The sequence below is a fragment of the Lepidochelys kempii genome, chromosome 1 (genome assembly GCF_965140285.1).
Source record: "Lepidochelys kempii isolate rLepKem1 chromosome 1, rLepKem1.hap1, whole genome shotgun sequence".
Lineage (NCBI taxonomy): Eukaryota > Metazoa > Chordata > Testudines > Cheloniidae > Lepidochelys > Lepidochelys kempii.
In genome coordinates, this window is record NC_136380.1 from 152,691,519 (window position 1) to 152,713,886 (window position 22,368).

Consider the following 22,368-nt stretch of genomic DNA (forward strand, 5'->3'; position numbering starts at 1 on the left):
CCAGAGACAAACAAAATTATTAAGCTCTTTACCCTCATTGGGAATCTTACATGTAGAGCACCGTGGCACAATTTGAAAGTTTACTCCTAAAAGGCAAACTATTTTAGAACACTTAAAAATAAATTTTGCTGCTCCACATTCTTCTTAGTCTGTATCCACCATCTTGCTCTCATGTACAAATACCTAACAGCATGGCATTGTTAAGAAATAATATTGATACTGCCATAATGTAATGCTCCCTCATGCAAACGCACAATGAGTTGTGCAACTGACCTTGTGAGAAACATCTAGCTGTAAAATCTGAATAAGGGGAGATTCAACCTCAGCTCTCAGCTGGTTGAAATTTCACAACTAGGAAAATACAAGATAAGGTTGCCTCATCATGATACTACCTTTGCTCTCTCCCTGAAGCATAAGGCATTCTCTGCTTCATAGAACTTCAGATTAGTTGACTTTGCTCCCCGGACTAAGGCAACTTTCATTCTAAAAGAAAATGCTCTTTAATTTGCGGAACCTGCTCAGTGCTGCAACTTTAAGAAAGAGCAGCAAGCAACTGGTGCAACATTTTCGGTAAGTGTATCATTTAGATTTGTCCTTCAGTTCGCAACATTTTGAATCATAAACCTGGAAACTAAAGTAATGAGTTCTGTAGAGAGATCAGTATCTCAGCTAAAGGCCTCCTTCAGCGTTCTTAGAGCTGTTTTGCTCTTTGTTTTCAGGCAGCAGACTGTAATTGCACATGAGACGGGAGGGTTTTTATCCTTTCACTTTTCAGTCCTTCTGGAATCATGTTCCATTCTTTGCAAATGGTTAGCAGCACACACTGAAATATTTGTTTTTTCTTAAATTCAATTAATCTTTGAGTGCTGGAGGTAGCATCATCACGTATCATAAACGCCCAATCACATATCTGAATATAATGTAAGGGACTGTAATTTCTACAGACAAGTATTTTGATCAAATATTGAAGGGGAAAATTCTCCTTTCACAGCTTCACGGTGAATTTCAGCTCTAGTGTTCTGCTCTCTCTCCATATAATACATGCATGCAGGAAGAGCATAATACCAGGGTCAAGACTAAGCATGGAGATCTGAGAGCAGCACTTGGATGTAATTGTTTCAACAGTGTAGATTGCGCATCTCATGTGGGCCTCTGAAAAATACATCTATGACAATATTTAATTACACCATTTTCAATCCTTGTCACAACTTGAAGAACAAGTTAAAATTAGAGATTTAGGGCTTGAATCTGCATCACTGAGATCTTTAGGTGTTTTGACATTGACTACAATGGGAACAGGATATAACAAGTTTTTAAGTGTTCAAAAACTGTATGCAAGGGTTACATACGCACAGATCCTATTAAACTATAAAAGTCATTTTCACTTGTCTTCTTTCTCCTTTGGACCAGTTTGAAAATGTTTTCTGAACTCTCTGATTTATTCATCCCCGCATGTGAAGGATGCCCTGTAATAGTCCAGCTTTGCATTTGCATTGTTGGTGACTAGCAAAATCTTGCTTTGGTTGCAAACTTGATATGGAAGTCATTATGGGGAAATAACTACAGTGGCTCCGCTTTCTCAAATGTGGCCACATAACTTAATTGGGCTCTCTATGCTATTTTTACAGACTCACTTTTTTACCATAACTACCCTCTAAATCGGATTATAAGGGAGACTATGTTAACACAACCCTTACTAACTTAAGATATCACCATAAGCTCTGATCAATGCCAGCTAACCAAATGATGGTTTAGAGCTCCAGGAAGTCAACCAGTTATGATAATGATTTAAGGAAATTGCCTCTCTCATTCAAAAAGAAAAAACCTATTTGGCTTACGATTTTTCACATTGATTTTGCTTCCCTGTATACAAACTGCCACTAGTATTTATTTGGTCAGTTATGCCTCATTTGAAAAGACACTGGCAGCCCTGAAAGGAACACTACACATTGCTGAGGACCATAGCTAATAAATCTTGAAGATCAGTTTGGGTCATGCAGAATTTGGCTGAAATTTTTTTAGGGCTGGAAACAATAAAATGTTAGAGACAACTCAGTGAGGGAGAGTGGAGTGACTGAGGAGCAAGAGGTTGCAGAGCCATAGAAGTAGAACTCATGCATGGGCCCCAAATTCTGGTGACATTTAACATTAGGCTTCAGATTTATCTGCTAAAAACCTGGGAGTCAAATATTTGAATATTTCCGTTGGCTCCCCAGAGCCATTCAGAAAAAAGCAAACAAACAAATAAAAACCCATGCCATCTCTTTATGTTCCAATCAATTCAGTGACCTGCTCACCCTGCCCTAATCTAAAAAAAGGGAAACAATTAAGAAACAAAGTTTCCTTACAGTATATATCCATAAAAGTTAGAAGCAGAATCACATTTAAGCTGTTATTTAGTCTGCCTTGCTATTTTATTTTTCATGAGATTGTGAGAACTGCCCAATACATATGAAGGCTCAAAGTCAAATCTGCTCTTCAGTGTCCAAATATATGTCAGTGTGTATCTTGTAAAATCAGGTAGAGCACTTGAACATATATGCAAATAAAGGATTTTGCTGGTTATACCATACCTGTATTGATTGCAAGGTGCTTTGCAACTGAGTGCTTTGTGTGATTTTTAGTTGTTTTCTTAGTTATTCAATTTGAAATTTTATTTTATTGCTTTATTTTTATAGTATTTTATTTTTAAGTTTTGCTAGACAAAGGTATAAATAGATCTCAATAGCCCACAGGACCTATCCTTTCAGAAATATCTTGCTAAGAACAACAGAACACATAGATTTAAAAATTAGGATCTACTGGTTTGTTGGGTTAACAAACATTGTGAACTTCAAAGCCAGATTTCCAAAGGGATTTAGGGGTCTAGATATATGGCTAGGCATCTAGTGGGATTTACAAAATCTCCTAACCATGAGAGTTAGGTGCTTTTGTATATTGCACTAGATGAGTAACTACTACTAGAGCTGGCAGGAAAATGGAATTTCCCTCCCAGTGGAAAATTTCCATGTTTTGAAGAAAAAAAATTGTTCCAAGTCAGGGCAAAGTCAAAAAAATCAAAATTATTCTGGAGGAAAATTCTGAAAAATTCCTTTCTGAGAAAACCAGAAATGGGAGCCTTCAGCTTGATCCTCGCTGCCTGACTCCAAGGGTAGCTGCCACTTTGTGTTGCCTGACTCCTCAGAGAGCTGTCTGCTTGCAGAGTTAGGAAGCTCCAGGTGGCAGCTGCCCAGCAGGCTGGGGATCCTGGGCTAGCAGGAAACTAAGCAGGCTAGTTTCTATGGAAAGTTTCAATGGACGTACCACCTTCCCACAGAATGTTTCCACAAAGCAGCATTTTCTGGAGGAAAAGTTCTGTCAGAAAATTTTCAACCAGCTCTACTACACGTCTTTAGGTGCCTGTCTTTGTAAACCTGGCTCAGAGCTACTAAAATACAACTAATAGATGTTTGTTACTAAGCAAATGTAAAATAATTATGGGTGAGGTTTCCAAAAGTGCTCCAGGTTGGCCTTACTCTGCTCCCATGGAAGTCAGTGGGTATTTTACCATTGCTTTCGCACAGTTATACCAATGCTTGTGAAAATTCCATCCTATAATAACCTATCAGTGCCAGATTTAAAAAACAATGTGGGCTACTCTAGGGTGCCCATACATCCTGTTTTGGCTGGGACGGTCCCTTTTTTAAGCCCTGTAAGTTGGCAAGAGCAAATGGGACAAATGCCCCGTTTTGTCCAAAAAGCAGGGTGCAGATGAATATGTGAGGGGATGAGCAGCGATGCCAGCCCCATATAGGGGGAGGTAGGGCTCGAGTGAGCAGCCATGCCAGCCCCAGCCTTGCGCAGAGGGGGCAGACAGGGCTCACAAGCAGTGACGCCAGCCCTGTGCGTGAATGGGTGCTTGAGCCATCCCCGTGTGCGGGGAGTAGGGCACTCGGGTGAATGCTCAGGCCAGACCCGTGGAGGTTGGGGGGCGCTCGGGCTAGCCCCACATAGTGTCCCATTTTTCCTTTGGTAAATACGGTCATAAGGCTACTCTTATTCCTTGTCTCTATGCTATACATATCCCCTGAAACAGATGTCACTTTGGGAGGGGGGCGGGGGTGGAAACAATCCAGTCTGATGTTGTAGTTATTTCATATGCAAAACTCCCTGATGTTGTATGTAAATGTGCAGAATGAATGCAGAATCAGGCCCAGATGCTAGTGCACAGTACTAACCACTTCTGACCAGGTAGAAATCTTTTTGAATCTTCTGAATCATTTTAAATAGGAAAGTTTTCAATTGACATTCCTGTGCCAATGTTGGCGGAATCTCTTTTTGTGCTAGATCTTCCACCCGCTGACATCCATGGGTGTTCTGCAATTGACTTCAGTGGGAGCAAGGTTGCAGCATATATCTTTAATGGCTAGAATAGCCTCTTTGGGGATAGTTTTCCTTGCCCCTGGGGATAGGAACCAGGTTAACTTCGCGGTGGATCCAGTGGTGACCCAGCACCTCCCTGCAGCCCACCACCCCTCTGCATGAGAGCATATAGTGAATCCTGATCGGCTGGGCTTTATGCCACGCAAGACAACTGCCCCACATCCTGCCCCTGCTTGTGCAGCTACTGCATCATTTCCATTGTAAAGAAGCCCCCTGCACCAAAAGAGTTGAGGACAGAATTTACCTGGTGGAGCAAACATTTTTAAAGGGGTCAGTAATAAAACAGTGTTTAGAATGGATATTTTCAGTTATAGGGAGAACTACTGCTTCTTGGGTTGAACATGTGACGGACTGTGAGATCTGTCGTATTTGCACATGAAGATTTAAGAACTGCCGTGACTGTGTGTGGTACCACAACTGTAAGGTCTGGAACCTTGTGTGTGCAGAGTTCCATGTCTTGCCTACGCCAGGAGGATCGTAGAAAAAGAGTCCCACTAGTTTGACATGATGGTAAAGACAGCAGAAGCCTCGAGAGCTTCATATGGCACTGGTGCTCCCATTCAGCTCAACTGCTAGTAGCACTCCTAGGGATTTTTTTGTCTGCAATTCCTGGCCTCAGAGACCTGTCAGCTGGAAGCAGTTTCAACTGAGCATTGGCTTGAGGCTTTACTCAGGAATGGACTGGAGTTGGAAGTATTTGCAAATAAAACCCCACTAACTCCATTCATTTATTATTTTATTCTTCTTGGTGTTTTGACTCTGATCTAATTAAAGTCACTGCAATTAATGAGAAAGACATACTTGGCTTAGGACCTTCTAAGCTTTAGTACTAGTGAAGTGCAAGTTGTGTTATAATAAAGAGGGTTGCAGATATAATCAGTCCCTGTTTAGCAGAGAAAGGGTTAAATTACCTATCAGTCTTCATTATTCGGTTTAAGGTTATAGGAATATTGGCTTTACTCTGCTGTTTGATCAAGTCATGTGCCATGTAAGATAATATGAACTTTGCAGTGTCACTTCTGTGGGAGACTATAAACATTCCATTTCATCTGGTTCTGGAATGAGCCCTCAAACCTACTCCCTTCATCAAATATTATTGAGCAATGAGCTGCTGGTTTCTCTTATTGGCAATATCAGTTTCTGGAAACGAATTTGAAAATTTGTGCATGTGGTTCACAAATCAAACATTATTTATATCCATATGAGCAGTCCTGGGCCAGCACCCCAAAGTTGGGATTGGGAAAAAGAGCACAAGGAGCCATCTTGCCCCAATTCTTTGCACCTCTGTTCAAAACAAGCTACAATGCAGCCTTAAGTGTTTAACCAGACCCTGAGTGGTTTTCTACATTTGGATTTATTTGATTATATAACCCAGATACAAATATTAGAAGTTAGAAGAAACAAAATCAGTTTCATTGATGATAATAAGAGAGATGGTTACAATGGTGATTAATATAGCGAACAACGCAGTGTTGTGGCTGTGTGAGATGAAAAGTCACAAACTAATTACCACATTCCATGAAGGTTATCTCACTGCATCAAATGATGGTAGTGAAAGAGATTTAGCTGGTTGTACATTAGCTTTAGCATGCGCAACAAATTAATACCCAATGACAAACAGCCTGTTTTTGGTGTAGGTCTGGGCAAGCAACTCAAACTAATGTTAATCTGAAAGGTCGTGACCTCCTAACTCTGCAAAATTACACAGCAGAAGAAATAAAGTATTTGCTATGGACGGCATCAGATTTGAAACAAAGAATAAAGGACAAGGGAGAGGTATGTAAAATTTCAATTAAAATCCACTTTGCTTGTTCAGTCACTCAGCTCACCAAATCAAGATTGTCATACAAGATCATGTGAATCAACAACTAAACTGGCTTGTCCTAAACAACCACTTCAACTCTTAATTAGTGTAAATTGTTTACATCAAATGAAGGGCCAGCCAGTAAAAGGCAAAGTGTTGTTCTTTGGATGAAGTAGGGGATTTATGCTGTTCAAAGGTGTGTACCCCTTATCTAATTCCCTGTTATTGGATATTCCCAGTGATTTTCAGTTGGGCTACATGCAGAAGTAAAGGTTTGCAGGAATAGGAGCATTATTCTGCATGTATTGTGGGAGCAAGATAAGAGTCAGAGATCTCTCTCATTTGTTTAAAATAACAAAACAAAAAAATGTAGATGCTTTTTGCCCCTAGAACTTTCTGTTTCTCCCAAACTCTTCCCAATGCTAGTGACTGCTTTGGCGGGGCAGAGGATTAGAACGGATACAATTACTGCTTTTATTATTAGTTTCCTGCAGCCATTAAACTGTGAAGAAAATATTAGATAATGGACAATGAGTGAACAATTTTCCAAATCCCCTTCCATTCTTGTTTTTCAGTATTTGCCTCTGTTGCAAGGAAAATCTTTAGCCATGATTTTTGAGAAAAGAAGTACTCGAACAAGATTATCCACAGAAACAGGTAAATTTAGACAAAACCATGTTATAATAAATACTTTCTCTGCAGAGTACATTTGTCCATATCATGAAACCATTACTTAATCATGTAGTTAGCAGTTTCTACTTAGAAGACATCTGAGGTTGGCGAGCAGCAAGGATGAAACTCAAGTCTGAGGAGAATGGTAGTTTACTGGACAGTATGAGCAGTGTCTTGTTCCGTTATGCCTCATTAATACTACAGGAACATCTCTTTGTTCACTAAAATCTCCCAGGGTCAACTCTAAACAAGTTAGAACTGAAATAAAACAACAGGAAGCAGAAGGTTTTCGTGATATAAGCTTCATGCCATATTAGCTAGCTGTACGCTTGCCCTGCACTCATTTTAGAAATAAAACCAATTTAACCCGGCACAGGCTGTCATAACTAACATCTTTCTAATTTATTATGCATAACTGTTGTCAGTCTCAAGGCTTGTCTACATGGAAATTTAGTGTGCGGTAAGCCAGGATGTGAACACAAGCCTGTTATGTATTAAGTCACCATGTAGACCCCGCTACTGTGCACTACAAGTTCCGTAGTGTGCTTTGACATACTGTTGTTTGACACAGTGGTATGCCAGAGCATGATATGGACTTTTTAGTGAGTGGCAGCAAGATCCCTACAACTAGAAAGCTAGTGCACTGTCCATTCACACACTGGTTTGCTGCACCCTCAGGCTTCATGTAGACAAGCCCTCAGAGCATGGGTTTAGACTGAGAATCATAGCAACATCTTGATTTAAATTAGAGAAAAAAGAAAAACCCCATGACTACCTCTAGAGAAACAAAACTTGATGGGATGGAGGAACAGGGATACTGGCCTAATAATACTAGGCACTGTAGACGTGGATGCTAAAAGAATAAACACATACATAACTACTCATGTTCTTAGCAGAGGCTTACGTGTTTGCAGGATTGGGCCCATAATGTTTTTGCACAGACCTAACTATTCTAACGTTGCATCCAAGAAATCATTTAGGTTTGGTGTTCTCTTTATGGAGACATTTATACCCACCAGGTGAGGAAATCTTTGCTCCCACATTTACCCTGAAGTAAACTGTACTGGGCCCAACCTCCCTCAAGTAGAATTGTCCCATGTAAGGGACAGGTTAACTTTGTAAGGCCTCTCTCACTGAGGTTCATCCAGATTTCTCTGTAAGAAGGAAGAGAGAACATAGGAAGAAGGGGAGGAAGGAGCAGACTATTCTGCTCTCAAGTCTGAAGATTCCCCCAATATACATATGAATCTTAAGCAATTTGAGGCACCACAGGTGTCTGCATGGAGGTCCTGTGTCTTCCTGCTGACTCCATGCCCCTCTCTACTCCTTCTTCCAAATCACGATCAGCATAGCTTCAGAGGGGTTTCAACTAGGGTGACCAGACAGCAAGTGTGAAAAATCGGGACAGGGGGTGAGGGGTAATAGGCGCCTATATAAGAAAAAGCCCCAAATATCGGGACTGTCCCTATTGGTCACCCTAGTTTTAACCCCAGACCAATGTACCGACAACTCCCTTTAAGGTCAGCCTTCCCCCTTATACATCAGATCTCATAGAGCCACCTAGTATCAGTTTCCTGCACTTGTGCACCAGGCATGTGTCAGACTGTTCCCTGCACCCCCTCCTCTGTCTAGGACAGATACAGACATCATGTTGCCCTTTGCTTCTAAGATCTGACTTCCACAGCAGATTCATGTATTCCCCCTCCCTCCACCTCCATGGTAATTCTGTACATCCCAGCTGCTATTTAAGATGAAATGGCAGCTTCCTCCGCAATCAGAACAAATGCCTCACACTGCTTTGTTGTGAAATAAATTCATTTCCTACCAATTTTCTAAAGTGTAAGTGAGGCCTACACTGGTTATTTGCAAGACTTCAGAGGCACACATTATCTCTAATGGCATTTCTCAGGCACAAATCACCCTGAGGTCTTGAAAAAGGTCACGTGTGGGCCAAGGCTTTGATAATCTGTCCTTGTGAATTTGCGTAAGCAAACATTACAACACTCCATTAAGCTGGTGGACAATTGAGCTGGAAATGACTGTATTTCACTATTGCACAGTGCAATATCTAAGAGTGTGTTAACATTGTGGAAATGTTAAAAAAAAAGAAAAAAAGAGAGAGAGAGATCCTGCCATTCTCATATCTGTAAAGAACTCAGTTCTTAAAAAAATAAATACATGTTAATTTGCAATGCTATATGAGAGCATATTTTACATTTATAGTTCTTCCAACGTGTATTATTTCTAATTCATTATTCTGATAGGATTTGAAATGTAATGGAGAAATGGTGTTCTTTTGAACAAATACAATCTTGATGTTAATTTGATACACTCAAGATTTCTAGTACACGTATTATTTTAGCAGCTTATTAACATTAAAACTATTAGTGTAAATTAAGACTCGTCAATAACTTTCAGTGTTTGTAAAATAAACCCGTTTTTTCAGAACCTACCAAATTTATTACTATCACTTCCTATTACAGTGGGAAAGGTCATCTGTTTGCAGTTACAGTCCCATACTCATTCTATGTACACATACACATAGTCCTTGTATGTTGAAAAAAGTGCAGTCCACATGGTTATATATTGGCTGTAAAATAAAGCTTCCTCTCTGTCATGGTATAAAGGTGAATGCCATTCTATGTTTCCATTATATCTGGCATAAATCATGCCGCCTCTCAGTCATGTCTTGCCGCTCCGATTGTAACTGCACTTAAATATCAGTGAACTGACTGGTAGTAAATCAGGCCATTCTACAGACACTGAAATATGGACAATATGCTGCAAGTTTGAAATAAGGGAGGGACACACAACTAATACTCAACGTTGAGGGCAACTTCAGATATATTCTTTCATGTCATGAGACCCAGGGCCTGATTCCTCTATAGTGGAATACCACTATCAACTACAAAGGAGTTACTCCCAATTCACACCAGTGTGAAAGAAAAGTGAGGTCCATAATGGTATAAACACACCATGTACTTATATTCACACAAAATTACATCATTTTACATCATCCTAAAGAATGAGTGAAACATATCCGGGAATACACTACCTGGCATTTAGAGTGCCCAGTAGTGGATACTGTCTGAACTGGCTATACTACTAAGGCAGATTACTTTGGTACCTTGTTATCCTCTTCCAAAGCTATCCTTAAAAATATTCATTAGGTTTCAGACTTCAGCCTAATTTAGTGAATGTTCCTCTAATTCAGTGGTTCTCAACTGTGGTCCACCTCTTGTTCAGGGAAAGCCCCTGGCGCACCGGGCCGGTTTGTTTACCTGCCATGTCCACAGGTTCGGCCGATGGTGGCTCCCACTGGCCATGGTTCACCGCTCCAGGCCAATGGGGGCTGCAGGAAGGGCAGCCACCACATCCCTCGGCCCGTGCCACTTCCCACAGCCCCCTTTGGCCTGGAGTGGCGAACCGCGGCCAGTGGGAGCCACCACCGGCCGAATCTGTGGACGCGGCAGGTAAACAAACCAGCCTGGCGCACCAGAGCTTTTCCCTGAACAAGTGATGGACCACAGTTGAGAACCACTGCCCTAATTGCCGCTAAGTAGAGCTTTTAATTTTAAATCTTTAAAATGCATTTTCTACACTACATGCCAAATTCTGTCAGGCAGTGCCAGCCAACTTACAGCAGAAGTGGAAGAGCAATGAGGAAATTGGCCACTCAAAGAGATTATTCCTCAGGGCCTCCATGATAGAACCAAGCTGTCGAGGTGTGTGGGTGAGGATCTCAGCCCATGACTCTACAAAGATAGGCGTGCACAACTCTCTGCACCAATTATTCATAATCTTAGTAGAAATGGATTGTATAGGTGAATTCTATATATAAGGCAACAAAAACAACCACTGTTTTTGAAGTCTATTTGCACCAGGCTGAGGAGTATTCAAACCTTTTCCACCACACTTCATGGAATGTGCTCCATGGATGTCCAGCCTTGACATCTCATTTTGTAACAAGCCCCCAGATAACTTTTTATAGGAGATTGTAACCGGGTGGTCATTTTACTGAGTGCTCCCTCATAGGTAGGGGTCACTTTGCAGGCACGCTACTCTGTAAGCCCCCTTTCACAGGCCCCTTAAGAACACCACATAATATCTCTTTTGGTTAACCACCCAGGGCTGGTTTAATCACAGAAATGGTTCAAGCAATCCTCAAAATCCCCCAGATAAAGTCCATAACCATAACACAAAAGTCAATACAGTATTCACCCTTGTTCTTTTGCTACACACAGAACTCTTCCTCTGTCCCAGTCTACTCCACCCAGAGCTGTCAATCCCCATCTTTCTGACTGGAGTTCAGCCCTCTGGCCATGGCTTCATTCTTCTGTCAGCTCTAGCCTGTACCTTCCAAACCCCCGGTATCAATCCAGTACTTTCCTACAAGGACCTTTCTTATTTCATGAACTTTCTCCCCTTCACTCCATCCACCTGCTGCCCTTTATAGGAAACTACCTGATTCCATAAAGGGCTGCATCTTTAGTAATGAGGGTTGGGTAGCCCATGGCCTTCCAGCCCTTTAAGGGGTAAGCCACACTGCTAGATGTTGAGTGATTTTAAGGAGAGGGATTTTCCTACAGGGACACGTTCTGCTCTGAGTTATGCGCCATGAAATCTCACTGAAGTGTATATTTTACAAAAGGCACATGTTGCTCTATGGACATATGCTTTGCCTCCTACACACACCTCTTTGTTTCCTTTTTAAAACTGGCCACAGTGAGAAGCATGTGCATGGCTTCATTACCTGTCTCTGCTTTCCAGCATGAGCTCGGGTCCTCACGATAGTTGTTTCATTTTAGCTACTAATATTCACCCCAAGATCAATCATTTGTAAAGAACAATAGTTGTGGTGTTATTCTTTTAATATTTAATATGCTTGCAAAAGCACATGTGAAAAGCTGTAGTAATGGAAATGCCTGCAGTGCTATCTGCTGGTGAGAACAAAGCTGATCTACTTTAAACTTCCTTGAGGTTTAACAAAGCTACAGTTGCCCAGCACCTTTTGGATCACAGCTTCCCAGACAAAAGATTCTAAACTCTCCTATAGTTTATGTGGTCCTCTCTTCACACCAAATGAAAAACGACGTCAGCTTATTTCCAGAAAATGCTGTGTTTAAACTACTCCTACTTAGCGTATGTGCAATGTGCCTCAGGTGGCACATGACCAGGATTCATCACCAAATTTGGTCCACTGGGTTGGATCCTTAGCTTCCCCTGCCCAGCCCAGGTACTGAGCAGGAGCGTGACATGAACACTGATTCATGCTCCCCTTTAAACTACTGAAGATGTGTTTTCTGCTCCAGAGGATAGCAAATTACCATGACAATGCTGACCTGCCTGTGGGATGCTATGATGATACTAGGGTTTGTTTGGTTACTTCCTATAATCAAAATGGGAGATGGGAAGACCTGCTAGATCACCCAGTCCATTCTCCTGCCAGGGAAGAACTGTTCTCTAGTGCAGTGGTTCTCAAACTAGGGCCACCACTTATTCAGGGAAAGCCCCTGGAGGGCCGGGACGGTTTGTTTACTTGCCGCGTCCGCAGGTTCTGCTGATCGCGGCTCCCACTGGCCGCGGTTCACTGCTCCAGGCCAATGGGGGCTGTGGGAAGTGGCACAGGCCAAGGGACGTGCTGGCCGCCCTTTCTGCAGCCCCCATTGGCTTGGAGCAGCGAACCGCAGCCAGTGGGAGCCGCAATCGGCCGAACCTGTGGACGTGGCAGGTAAACAAACCATCCCAGCCCACCAGGGGCTTTCCCTGAACAAGTGGCAGCCCTAGTTTGAGAACCACTGCTCTAGTGGATGAAATTTACCCCAGTGCAGAGGGAGCCTCACAAGGCCACTTAAGCCCAGTTTAAACCCTTAGGCCCAGACCTTCAGTTGCACCAGAGCTAGTCACTGCATCTGAGCAGCTGGGGCACAAATATGGCTTTAAACCAGCCTTGTGCTCCCTCAAGCATATCATTTAGAACATTGTCAGAGTGGTGCTAAATTATACCCATGTGCAACAGCCCTCATGGCAACACTCCAGCCAGGCCTCCCCCACCCAGACTGTGCCCAACATGCCCTCTACGCTGAGGCTGGGAAGGCAGGTGGCATAGGGCTATTTCCCCTTATGTTGGGATAATTCTCAACCAACTCTTTAAGATAGCTGTTATCGCACACTGGAGCAGTGAAAAGCAGGCAGAACAGAGGCCAGGATCTGGCCCGTAAGGTAAAATTCACATCAGCGCAGAGCCCCAGTACTTGGGAGAGCTCAGTGGTTTGAGCATTGGTCTGCTAAACCCAGGGTTGTGAGTTCAGTCCTTGAGGCGGCCATTTAGGGATTTGGGGCAAAAATTGCGGATTGGTCCTGCTTCAAGCAGGGGGTTGGACTAGATGACCTCCTGAGGTCCCTTCCAACCCTAACCTTCTATGATTCTACTTAAGTCCCACTTAAAATGGTGCATAGGGCTTGTGCCTGCACAGGAGTGAATTTCATCCATAGGGCCTGGTCCTAATCTCCTTAAACTAGATTTACACAAATATGTACCTTCACTCAGATCAGTGGCTATAAATTAGTGTGAGAAAAGAATAACCCAGCCCTTAATGTGGGGATTCAGTGATATTACCATGCATGAACTTGCATGGATTTTGCCTTGAACATAGGTTTGAAGTGGTGTCTAAAGGCCTTTTGGAGGGCTGTCTGAACTTGAATTGATTTCACCCTAGTGCGTATTTACCATTGTTTTGTGAAGTCTGGCATTAAATGTCCCAAACAAGGGGGTGCCTTCCTTACTGCTGTTGTTGTTGCAAATACCTGTTCTCTAGGATTTATTTTTAAATCTCAAATTGTAACCATTCAGATTGTGTTTTGTTTTTAATCTTTGCAGGGTTTGCTCTCCTTGGGGGACATCCTTGTTTCCTTACAACCCAGGATATACATTTGGGCATTAACGAGAGTCTCACAGATACAGCACGGTTGGTAAAATATCATGGGATTGTTTTACATATGTGAAAGTGCTAGATCTGGCTGAAATTGGTGAGAAAATGTTGTGAAATAAACACACCAGGTTGCCAATAACTTTTTGCATGATTTTAGACTCCCTAAGTATTATTTTCCATGAAATTTCAAAGGCACCCAAAATTCTCCACATTTTTGCAGTTTGCAAAAAATTCACTTGTCACCTTTTTGCATTTTTTCCATCCAGTGGGGGTGAATTGAGCCCTTGGATTCCCCCCCCCCCCAGCCCATTCTACAGGAAGTTGACCAGAGTTTTTAAAACCACAGAAGTGGGAGGCTATTTCTTGCAGATGCTGTCACTTTGCCTCGCTCCCCATTAAGCCTTTATTAATGACTCATACAATCTGGAGTATTGTGCTGCTTTCTAAGAAGCCCCTCTGTAGTTTAAGATTAATGTGTCAGGGCTCAGATGCTCCAAGGTTAGTACCTTTCGAAAAGGTCCTTTCTGCTCCGTCGAAAGACACACAACCTCAGGCTTGTCAAGCTCAGTTCAAGAAACATAATCAGCAAGCCGTGGTTTTCTCTCTCCTGCTGACTGTGTTCTTTGCAGTTGTTAGCTGGAGTGATGGTTTCTCAATACTGCATTGCTTTTCCCTTTGCAATGAATCCAAGGAAAACATAGAAAAAGACCAAGCTTTTGGACATTTTAGAGTGTCCTTTTCCACCTTCATCAGTTGAAGGAGAGTGGATATGGGGCAGTGATGATAGAAAGGTAGGCTTGCAGTCTCTTCAGACTGGATATTGAAGACACCAGAATATGCATTAATTGTAATTCATGTTAACATGTTTTACTTAAAGCACCACCCAATGGCTTACTTTGGTATCTATACGTGTAGGTTTCTAACACCCATTGAATGATGGGAGCTGCAGAGAGAGGCAGCCTAAGCTGTCAGGGAGGCACAGTACAGTCTCAGGTTCCATCTCTGGGTTGTTCCTTTGTTCAGTCCTACTTCATCTCCCTTCTGTTTGAATTCAAATGCTACAATGGGATTCAACCTCATTTTCCCAAAGTGACTTTCTTTCTACACCTAAGAACGTTGCCTCAAATGAAGCTGCTAGAGCAGCTATTGTTACATCCAGGTACGCCATCCAAACTCACCAGACCACATTCATCGCTGGTGTAACTCCAGGGACATTAGGGACAGGGAAGTATTACAACAGAAGGGGGACAGCTTCCCCTGCTCTATTAAAGGCAGAGGGAGAGCTCCTCCCCCAGCTCGAGAGAGCACTGTTCTCCCAGCCCCTTCCTGCCTGCTGGTTTCTCACTGGCTAGCAGTAAAGTGAGAACACACCATTTAAGAGGGTTTGAAAAGCAAGCAGCAGGAAATTGTTGACAGGCTTGAGAGAGGGAAAGGGGATCAAATGGACACAAAAATCACAGTGGCAGTTGGGAGATATTTGCCAAAGCTGGAACGTGAAGACCACATTTGATCAAGGCAAAGGTTAGGGGATTTAAAGAGCGACTGGATGTGGTCAGAGCAAAGGTGCAGCTGCACTTTGGATGGAATGAGGGGAGGGTCCATGATGCCAGAGAAGAAAGGTTGCAGTAATTCAAGTGAGAATTGTTTTTTTTTTTTTTTTTGTTTTTTTTGCTTAAGGAATGGATGGATTTTGGAGAAGGGCAGGATGTGGTGGCAGCTTGAAGGTAGGGGGTCAAAGGAAAGAGGGAAGTGGAGGGTGGCCTCCAGCCTGCAAAGAAAACTGACAGGGAGGGTAGGAAGTTGCCAAAGGTGACAGAGGGAGGAAGAGAGGATAGTTTAGCAGGGAAGATGAGGAGTTTAGACTTTGCTGTTAGCAACTGGTTCCAGGGACAGGGGAAAAAGGGTGAGACTTACCAGGGAGAGTACCCCCCACCACTTAAAAGAAAGCCATCCCCAGGCAATACCGCACAGAAAAAGCACAGACACTGTATTTAGTTTGGAGGCTGTTGGTCATTTACTGACCTGGCAGGCAAGCTGCTCAACTTAACAAAGACGTTCTGATCGATACAGTGGGCCTGCTCCTGCTCTGAATAAAGTCAATAGCAAAATCCTTTTTGACTTCCCCAGGAGCAGGACTGATCCATTCACACAAAGAACAAATGAAGCATTGTGAGTGACCTCCCTAGCATTATTAGCATATAGGTAGATACCAATATAGAAGCCTGGTTCAAGGAGCATGAAAATAAACAGACAATAAAAAACAAGGAATACTGGAGTTTTAACAAGTCTGGAGAGTATTTCAAATAATTACAGCTTCATACCTAGGGCTCTAAAGGCTTAGAAATAGTGGAGGCTGAAGCTTAATGTAAAGGGGGATAGAGGGCTGTAAAAGGCCCACAGGTTATTATAATAGTTGAAATACAGCCTCGTTGCAGGTCAGCGTTTGTCAATGTTTCCACTGAGAACATGTTTTAGTGACTTATAATTTGGCCATAACAGAGCTCCTCTGTGCTACGTAATAGCTCTTAAAGACATACACTTACACAATAACAGAGTTCTAGCCTATGAAGGGTCTTTAACATTTTCACTGCTGCTTAGTATGTCCGGCCCCTCAGGAAAATGGAAACACTGCCAGCATTCCGTGTACCTGCCATGCCATATTGTTCTACCGTGACATCAGTACGGGTCACCACACATTACGACAGCACAGGTGCTGAGCTGCAGCACTGGCACTGAAGCAATCAGTTGTTAACCTTGAGAGTCCACTGAGATGAGCAGGAGTCAATTCCTACATTTGTAAGGGATAGGCTTGCACCCTTCACCTGCCCACCACTATATGCCCCGAAGCCATTTTAACAACCCCACTAGTGGCTTGGTAGCGTTGAATTAGAAGATTAAACCATTTATTCAAGAACCGTTTTTAGGGTTATACATTTTGGATAGAAACACTTCCCTGTCTCCTTGAATCTTTGGGCGCTGTTCCATGAGTCTGCGCTATTGCCACACCCAGTGCTCCCGAATCTCGAAATTAGCTTTCAAATTACAAGACTTTCAAAAAAATAACCAGGGAGTTATTTTTCTTTGCCTTTTGGTTTTTGAGGCTTTAAGGTGCACTTGGGTCATATTTTCAAGCTTTCCTCCACACCCATCAGGGCTAGCAATTGTTTTTAAATTAAAGTTGAGAGTCACACATAATCACATGTCTGCAGGACCTGGGGGCCTTATGAAAAACACCAGACATCGCAAAACTCCCAAATATCATAAGCATTACATTGAGTTAGTATCAACATAGAAATCTTGGTAACTTTCCCAGATACAGGGTAACCACTGGTAATCAGCCCCAGGGTGCAGGGCCTTGCCCCTCCGATTGTCTTCAGAAACTCACAGACACCCTCATGGGCTCCAGCTTCTCTCAAGATCACTCTGATTTAGTCCAGGTCTCCCTTTCTGGGCAAACCCAGCTATAGGCTATTTCTTTCAAATTAGCTTCAGCCCGATTCAGCCATGGGTGAGCCTGGTTTCCTCTCAGGCCAGCTCCAGCTTCCTAGTGACTTCAGTCTGGTCTAGATTCTAACAGGACCTTCAGTTCTCAGTTGGACTTTCTAGTAGCATAACAAAGGTATGTGTGACACAGTAATGCTGGTAAGAGACTGGCCTTTATTTCCTGGCTCCAGTTCTGTGACATGAGTCAGGGTTACAAAAGGTGATACCTTAATCATAAGGCATGTGGTCAGTATTCACTGATTCCAGTATTCACTGCAGTGGCTACCTTTTCAACAGATGAGGCAAGAAATCTAGCATTAGGCCATGTTATGGCTGAGTTCCCTGTAGCTACCATACATTGAAAGGGATCTATCTTCTTGAAGCTCTTTATCAGTCAAAAATAAAACTACATTTTTCCCAAACACGCATCCAAGGTAGATTAAACAAAAGTCATACCTTTATAACGTGTTAGCTAGAAAAAAATAATGGCACAAACAGCAACCTTACAGGTTATTCTGTTCAGTTCTTCCTCTTTACCTGTATAGGTGGCATCAACAATTTAATCTGCAAAGACTTCAGTAAAGAGAATTAACTCCCTTAATGGGAATCTTATCTGAATAAAGAATGTTTGATTTCAGTTGTAACAACAATATAATTGACTTCAATGGGAGACTTGCCCATGTAAGGACTCTGACACTGGGACCTATCTTTCCAGAGGAGATGTAAGAATCCATCATGGCAGGTCAGCAATCCACCAATTGTAAGAGCATTCCTGTGACATTTTAGGGTTCAATCAAGACCAGTAAGGGATTGTGTCACCACCTGCCCTGCAACTCTGGGTGCCTTAAATGCTATGCTGCTGGAGTGTCCAGCCCTAATGCCTGCAGGTAACACCCTGGCTCCCACTGCTCAGTTACTTTTTGCAGAGTGACCCCAACACCCTCCCAGTCCCAGATTTCCCTAGAAACATCTTCCCTGCAGTGTCCAGCCCTCTCACCGAACCCTTGCAGAAGTTATTAAGTTTGTTCCTCCTTTAAAGAGACATTACACTGCAGCCTCTTAATTTAACTTGGGTTAACACACCCTGCACTGAATTGGTTTATAGTAAAAGTAAAACAAGTTTATTTAAGAAAAGAACATAGGTTTAAGTGATACCAAGTATAAGGAATAAAGATAGAAAGGTTACATGCAAACAAAAATAAAAATATGCTTCTATGACTAAAACCTGATTTAACTAATTAGACTCTCTTGTTCAAAGAAGTGTTTCTCATGAAGTCTCTTTTCCAGTATAGCTGGCCAGAACCCTTCACAGATCTCAGAGTCCTCAGTTCCTTTGTCTCTTCAGGTGAAAGATACCAGAATGGTTTTTTCTCTCTCCTTATATCCTCCCAAAGTTCATTGAGCCTACTTCAAGAGCCAGGAAGCCTTGCTGGGAACTCAGCTTGCTGTGTCCACCAGGGAGCTGAGACCATGTTCACTTTTGCAGTCTGCTACCCCTATTGTGATAGTTGTGATAGGCTGTCTCCCCAGCTTGATGGCTTTGTTTACCTCTTATGTAAATATAGCATCATTGTCTCTGACAGACAACCAGGCTGGACAGACAAGCAAATACACATTCCCTTTTTTAGGGCAGACTAGGCCTATGTACTGCTTGCCAAACACATTTAAAGAATCTAATTCTAGTGCATATTTATAACTGTTTGTACATATCCTGTACATACACCTCACAATGATTTTCCGGACCAGTGTGAAACCAGTTTGTGTATGATACCTTACACGACACTTTTTAGGTCCAGATCATGACAACTGTGGAAGGTGCAGTGAGTGTGCCAGGCCTGACAAGAATTGCTGACAGAGTAATGAACCACCAATAGCCTTTGTGTCACAGTTCCATACCCTTCTGTTCACAGTTTTGCCTTTTTGGTTTTAAGATGCTACGAGAAAACATTAGAACATACAAAATACTTCAAAATCATTATACTTGAGTGCCTGATTACTTCCACAAAAGCACAGAATTGCAAAGCTAAGCCTCTGATTTCATGCTAGATTCACCTAAGAATATCCATATGATATAGAAAATGCAGTGCTCTCATTCCATACTCCTCTGTGAACCCCCACTTCCAAGGCACAACACCATGAGCTGTAGCTAGAGTGCCAGTGATGTATGCTAAATATCTTTATCCCTGTAGTTTAATTTAGAACTCTGATGCCACTTTAATAGTGTTACTGTGTGGGTCACAAAATAGATTTATATAGGTTACACATTAGGATGGTACTGTTGTTCTTTACATCTTTCTGAGTTATTGAATCCCTGTCATTTTATATTGTCAAACAATCGCCTCTATTACCTGCACATTTATTAATGTTGCATCATTAGTTCTGCTTTAGTGACAATCAAAAATGAAATAGAAAATCATTGAATGGGATTGCGTGTGGAGCAATAATTTCCTTTTACTTCTTACAGCTTGTTAAATGCCTGCATTTTAGTGGATTATTCAGACATCGTATATTATTCAGGCAACTGCAAAAAAATTATTCATTACCACCACTTATTAATATTTATACATTGCACATTGAAGAATAAAGAAGCAATATATTTATGATGTTTGACTTGGATATCTTTTGCTTTACCGTAGGGTGCTGTCTAGCATGACAAATGCAGTCTTGGCCCGAGTTTATAAACAATCTGATCTGGACCTGTTGGCGAAAGAAGCCACAATCCCAATAGTCAATGGTCTGTCTGATTCATACCATCCTATCCAGATTTTAGCTGATTACCTTACACTGCAGGTAATAATACCCTTCTCTTGATAAGAACACAGCTTTTAGAAAACTAATCAGTCTTGCTAAATATTGGGAAAAGTCCTATTCCAAGCAGTTTATCCTTAGATATTTTGAGATGGAACTGATATGTCATTTGGAATATGTGTTGGTTATAGAGGCCCCAATCGGACAATATACTTTAAGCAATTGAATAATCCCATCAATTTATGTGGGAATGAAGTTAAGTTTATAATTAAATTACTTGCTGGACTGAGCCCAGGATGTAAAAAAATGTGGAGGGTGCTTTACAGATTAGGATAACTGTGAGCTCCTGTCCCCATTGAAATCAGTGAGAGATTTACCATGGAGCCAGCATTTCATTCTGAAGTCCTTGCCGTAACCTGTTTATAGTTGAGACTGAGACCTTGTCTTCTGTTAGAAAGATGCACTGGGTCAACTAGATTGATTAAATCAATCTAGTTAAACTAGTGTAAGTCCCTAATGAGGATACATTAAACCTTGCTTACATTGAGAAGGAATGAATTAGGATCACATTTTGTTGTTCTGATTTTAATATAGTATTTTATGTGATAACTATGTAAAATTGTACACATACAGGGCCAGATCCTCAGCCAATGCAAATCAACATAGTTTTACTGAAGTTAATAGAGCTATGCCAATTTACAACCAGTTGAAGAACTGGCTTATAAAAATTCATCAGTACATTGTAGGGATGGATGAAAATTTTGGCAAATGCTTCCTTACTTTCTGAATGAATAGAAACTACTTTGTATGGATGTGGTTAAAGGGGGATATGACAGAGGTCTATAAAATCATGATGGGTGTGGAGAAAGTAAATAAGGAAGTGTTAGTTACTCCTTCTCATAACACAAGAACTAGGGGTCACCAAATTAAATTAATAGGCAGCAGGTTTAAAACAAAGAAAAGGAAGTATTTCTTCACACAATGCACAGTCAACCTGTGGAACGCCTTGCCAAAGGATGTTGTGAAGGCCAAGACTATAACAATGTTCAAAAAAGAACTAGATAAGTTCAAGGAGGATAGGTCCATGAGTGGTTTTAGCCAGCATGGGCAGGGATGGTGTCCATAGCCTCTGTTTGCCAGAAGCTGGGAATGGGTGACAGGGGATGGATCACTTGATGAGTACCTGTTCTGTTCATTCCCTCGGGGGCACCTGGCATTGGCCACTGTTAGAAGACAGGATACTGGGCTAGATGGAGCTTTGGTCTGACCCAATACGGCCGTTCTTATCCATTTCCTAGATCATTCAGTCATGTCTCAGCCTGTGAAGGCCCAAATGTAGGAGAGTATATGGCTAAGAACCAGAATGAGGGGGGAGAGAAAATTATTCATGCAGGAAACTTTACATGCTGTCGGGCTCGTTCCTTTAGTGCAGTGATACTCAGACCTCAGTGGTTCAGGAGCCAAATTAGCAATCAACATTACCCAAAGAGCCCCAGTAGTGTGAATTCATTGTTTCATTTACTATAGTACTATGTATTCATATTTAAACAGTATGACAGGAAATATTTCATTTTTATATAGATATATATTCTTCTCACAGCAAAATGACTGACCAAGTATTATTACTATTTTATCAACTACAGCTGGTTAATAACATAGTTAAAGCATCCTGACTGGTTAATAATTAAATCACACAGCGTTTTAATATGTGCTGCAAAGAGCCACAGGAGACATGTTATGCGCTGTTTATGACTCGGGAGCTTCAGTCTGCTTTAGCGTAAATGACTCCTTCTACATTTGATGACCCTGTTTTTGTTAGAAGTCATCTTCAGCTGTAAAAGTGAGGGGACACCAAGTCTTTATGGAACAGAGGTAACCTTGGAACTGAAATGAGTCATCCCTCAGAATGAGGTACACTTGAGAGAGATGCACTCAGCCAGCCTTTGTGTGCAGCTTAATTTATGTAAGGCAGTGAGTCATAACTAGAATTTTGGAAGTGATAAAAAGTCATTTGTTTCATTTAAATGCTGAGTGTAATTGTAAAACAGTTTCATCTGGGCTTTTATTTTTTGTCTTATAAACACTCTACCTATTAGCACTTCTTTTCCTACCAGAGATTAGCAAGTTTTCAATAGCCATATGACTCCTATGTTTTATATAACAGTATTATATTCCATACTTACCAGCTGCAGTGCTGCTCAGTAGTGCACTGTCACCTGTACTCTGGGATGCCTTTCTGCTGGAGCTTAAAAAGCACAACTATTAACTTCCATGTTTCTTTCTGACTTTACTTCTATGGTTTGGAGA

The 22,368-nt window shown here is 41.8% G+C and overlaps 1 protein-coding gene across 1 annotated transcript in view; it reads left to right on the forward strand.

The window, feature by feature from the left end:
• Positions 1 to 417: 417 nt before the first annotated feature.
• Positions 418 to 22,368, forward strand: part of OTC (ornithine transcarbamylase) — a 38,179-nt gene continuing 16,228 nt past the window's right edge. Inside the window, exons 1-5 of the mRNA XM_073358322.2 lie at positions 418 to 570; positions 6,060 to 6,198; positions 6,802 to 6,883; positions 13,779 to 13,866; positions 19,950 to 20,103. Of these exons, the coding sequence (XP_073214423.1) occupies positions 494 to 570; positions 6,060 to 6,198; positions 6,802 to 6,883; positions 13,779 to 13,866; positions 19,950 to 20,103 (540 nt within the window). The 5' untranslated portion in view covers positions 418 to 493. The remainder of the gene's footprint in view (positions 571 to 6,059; positions 6,199 to 6,801; positions 6,884 to 13,778; positions 13,867 to 19,949; positions 20,104 to 22,368) is intronic.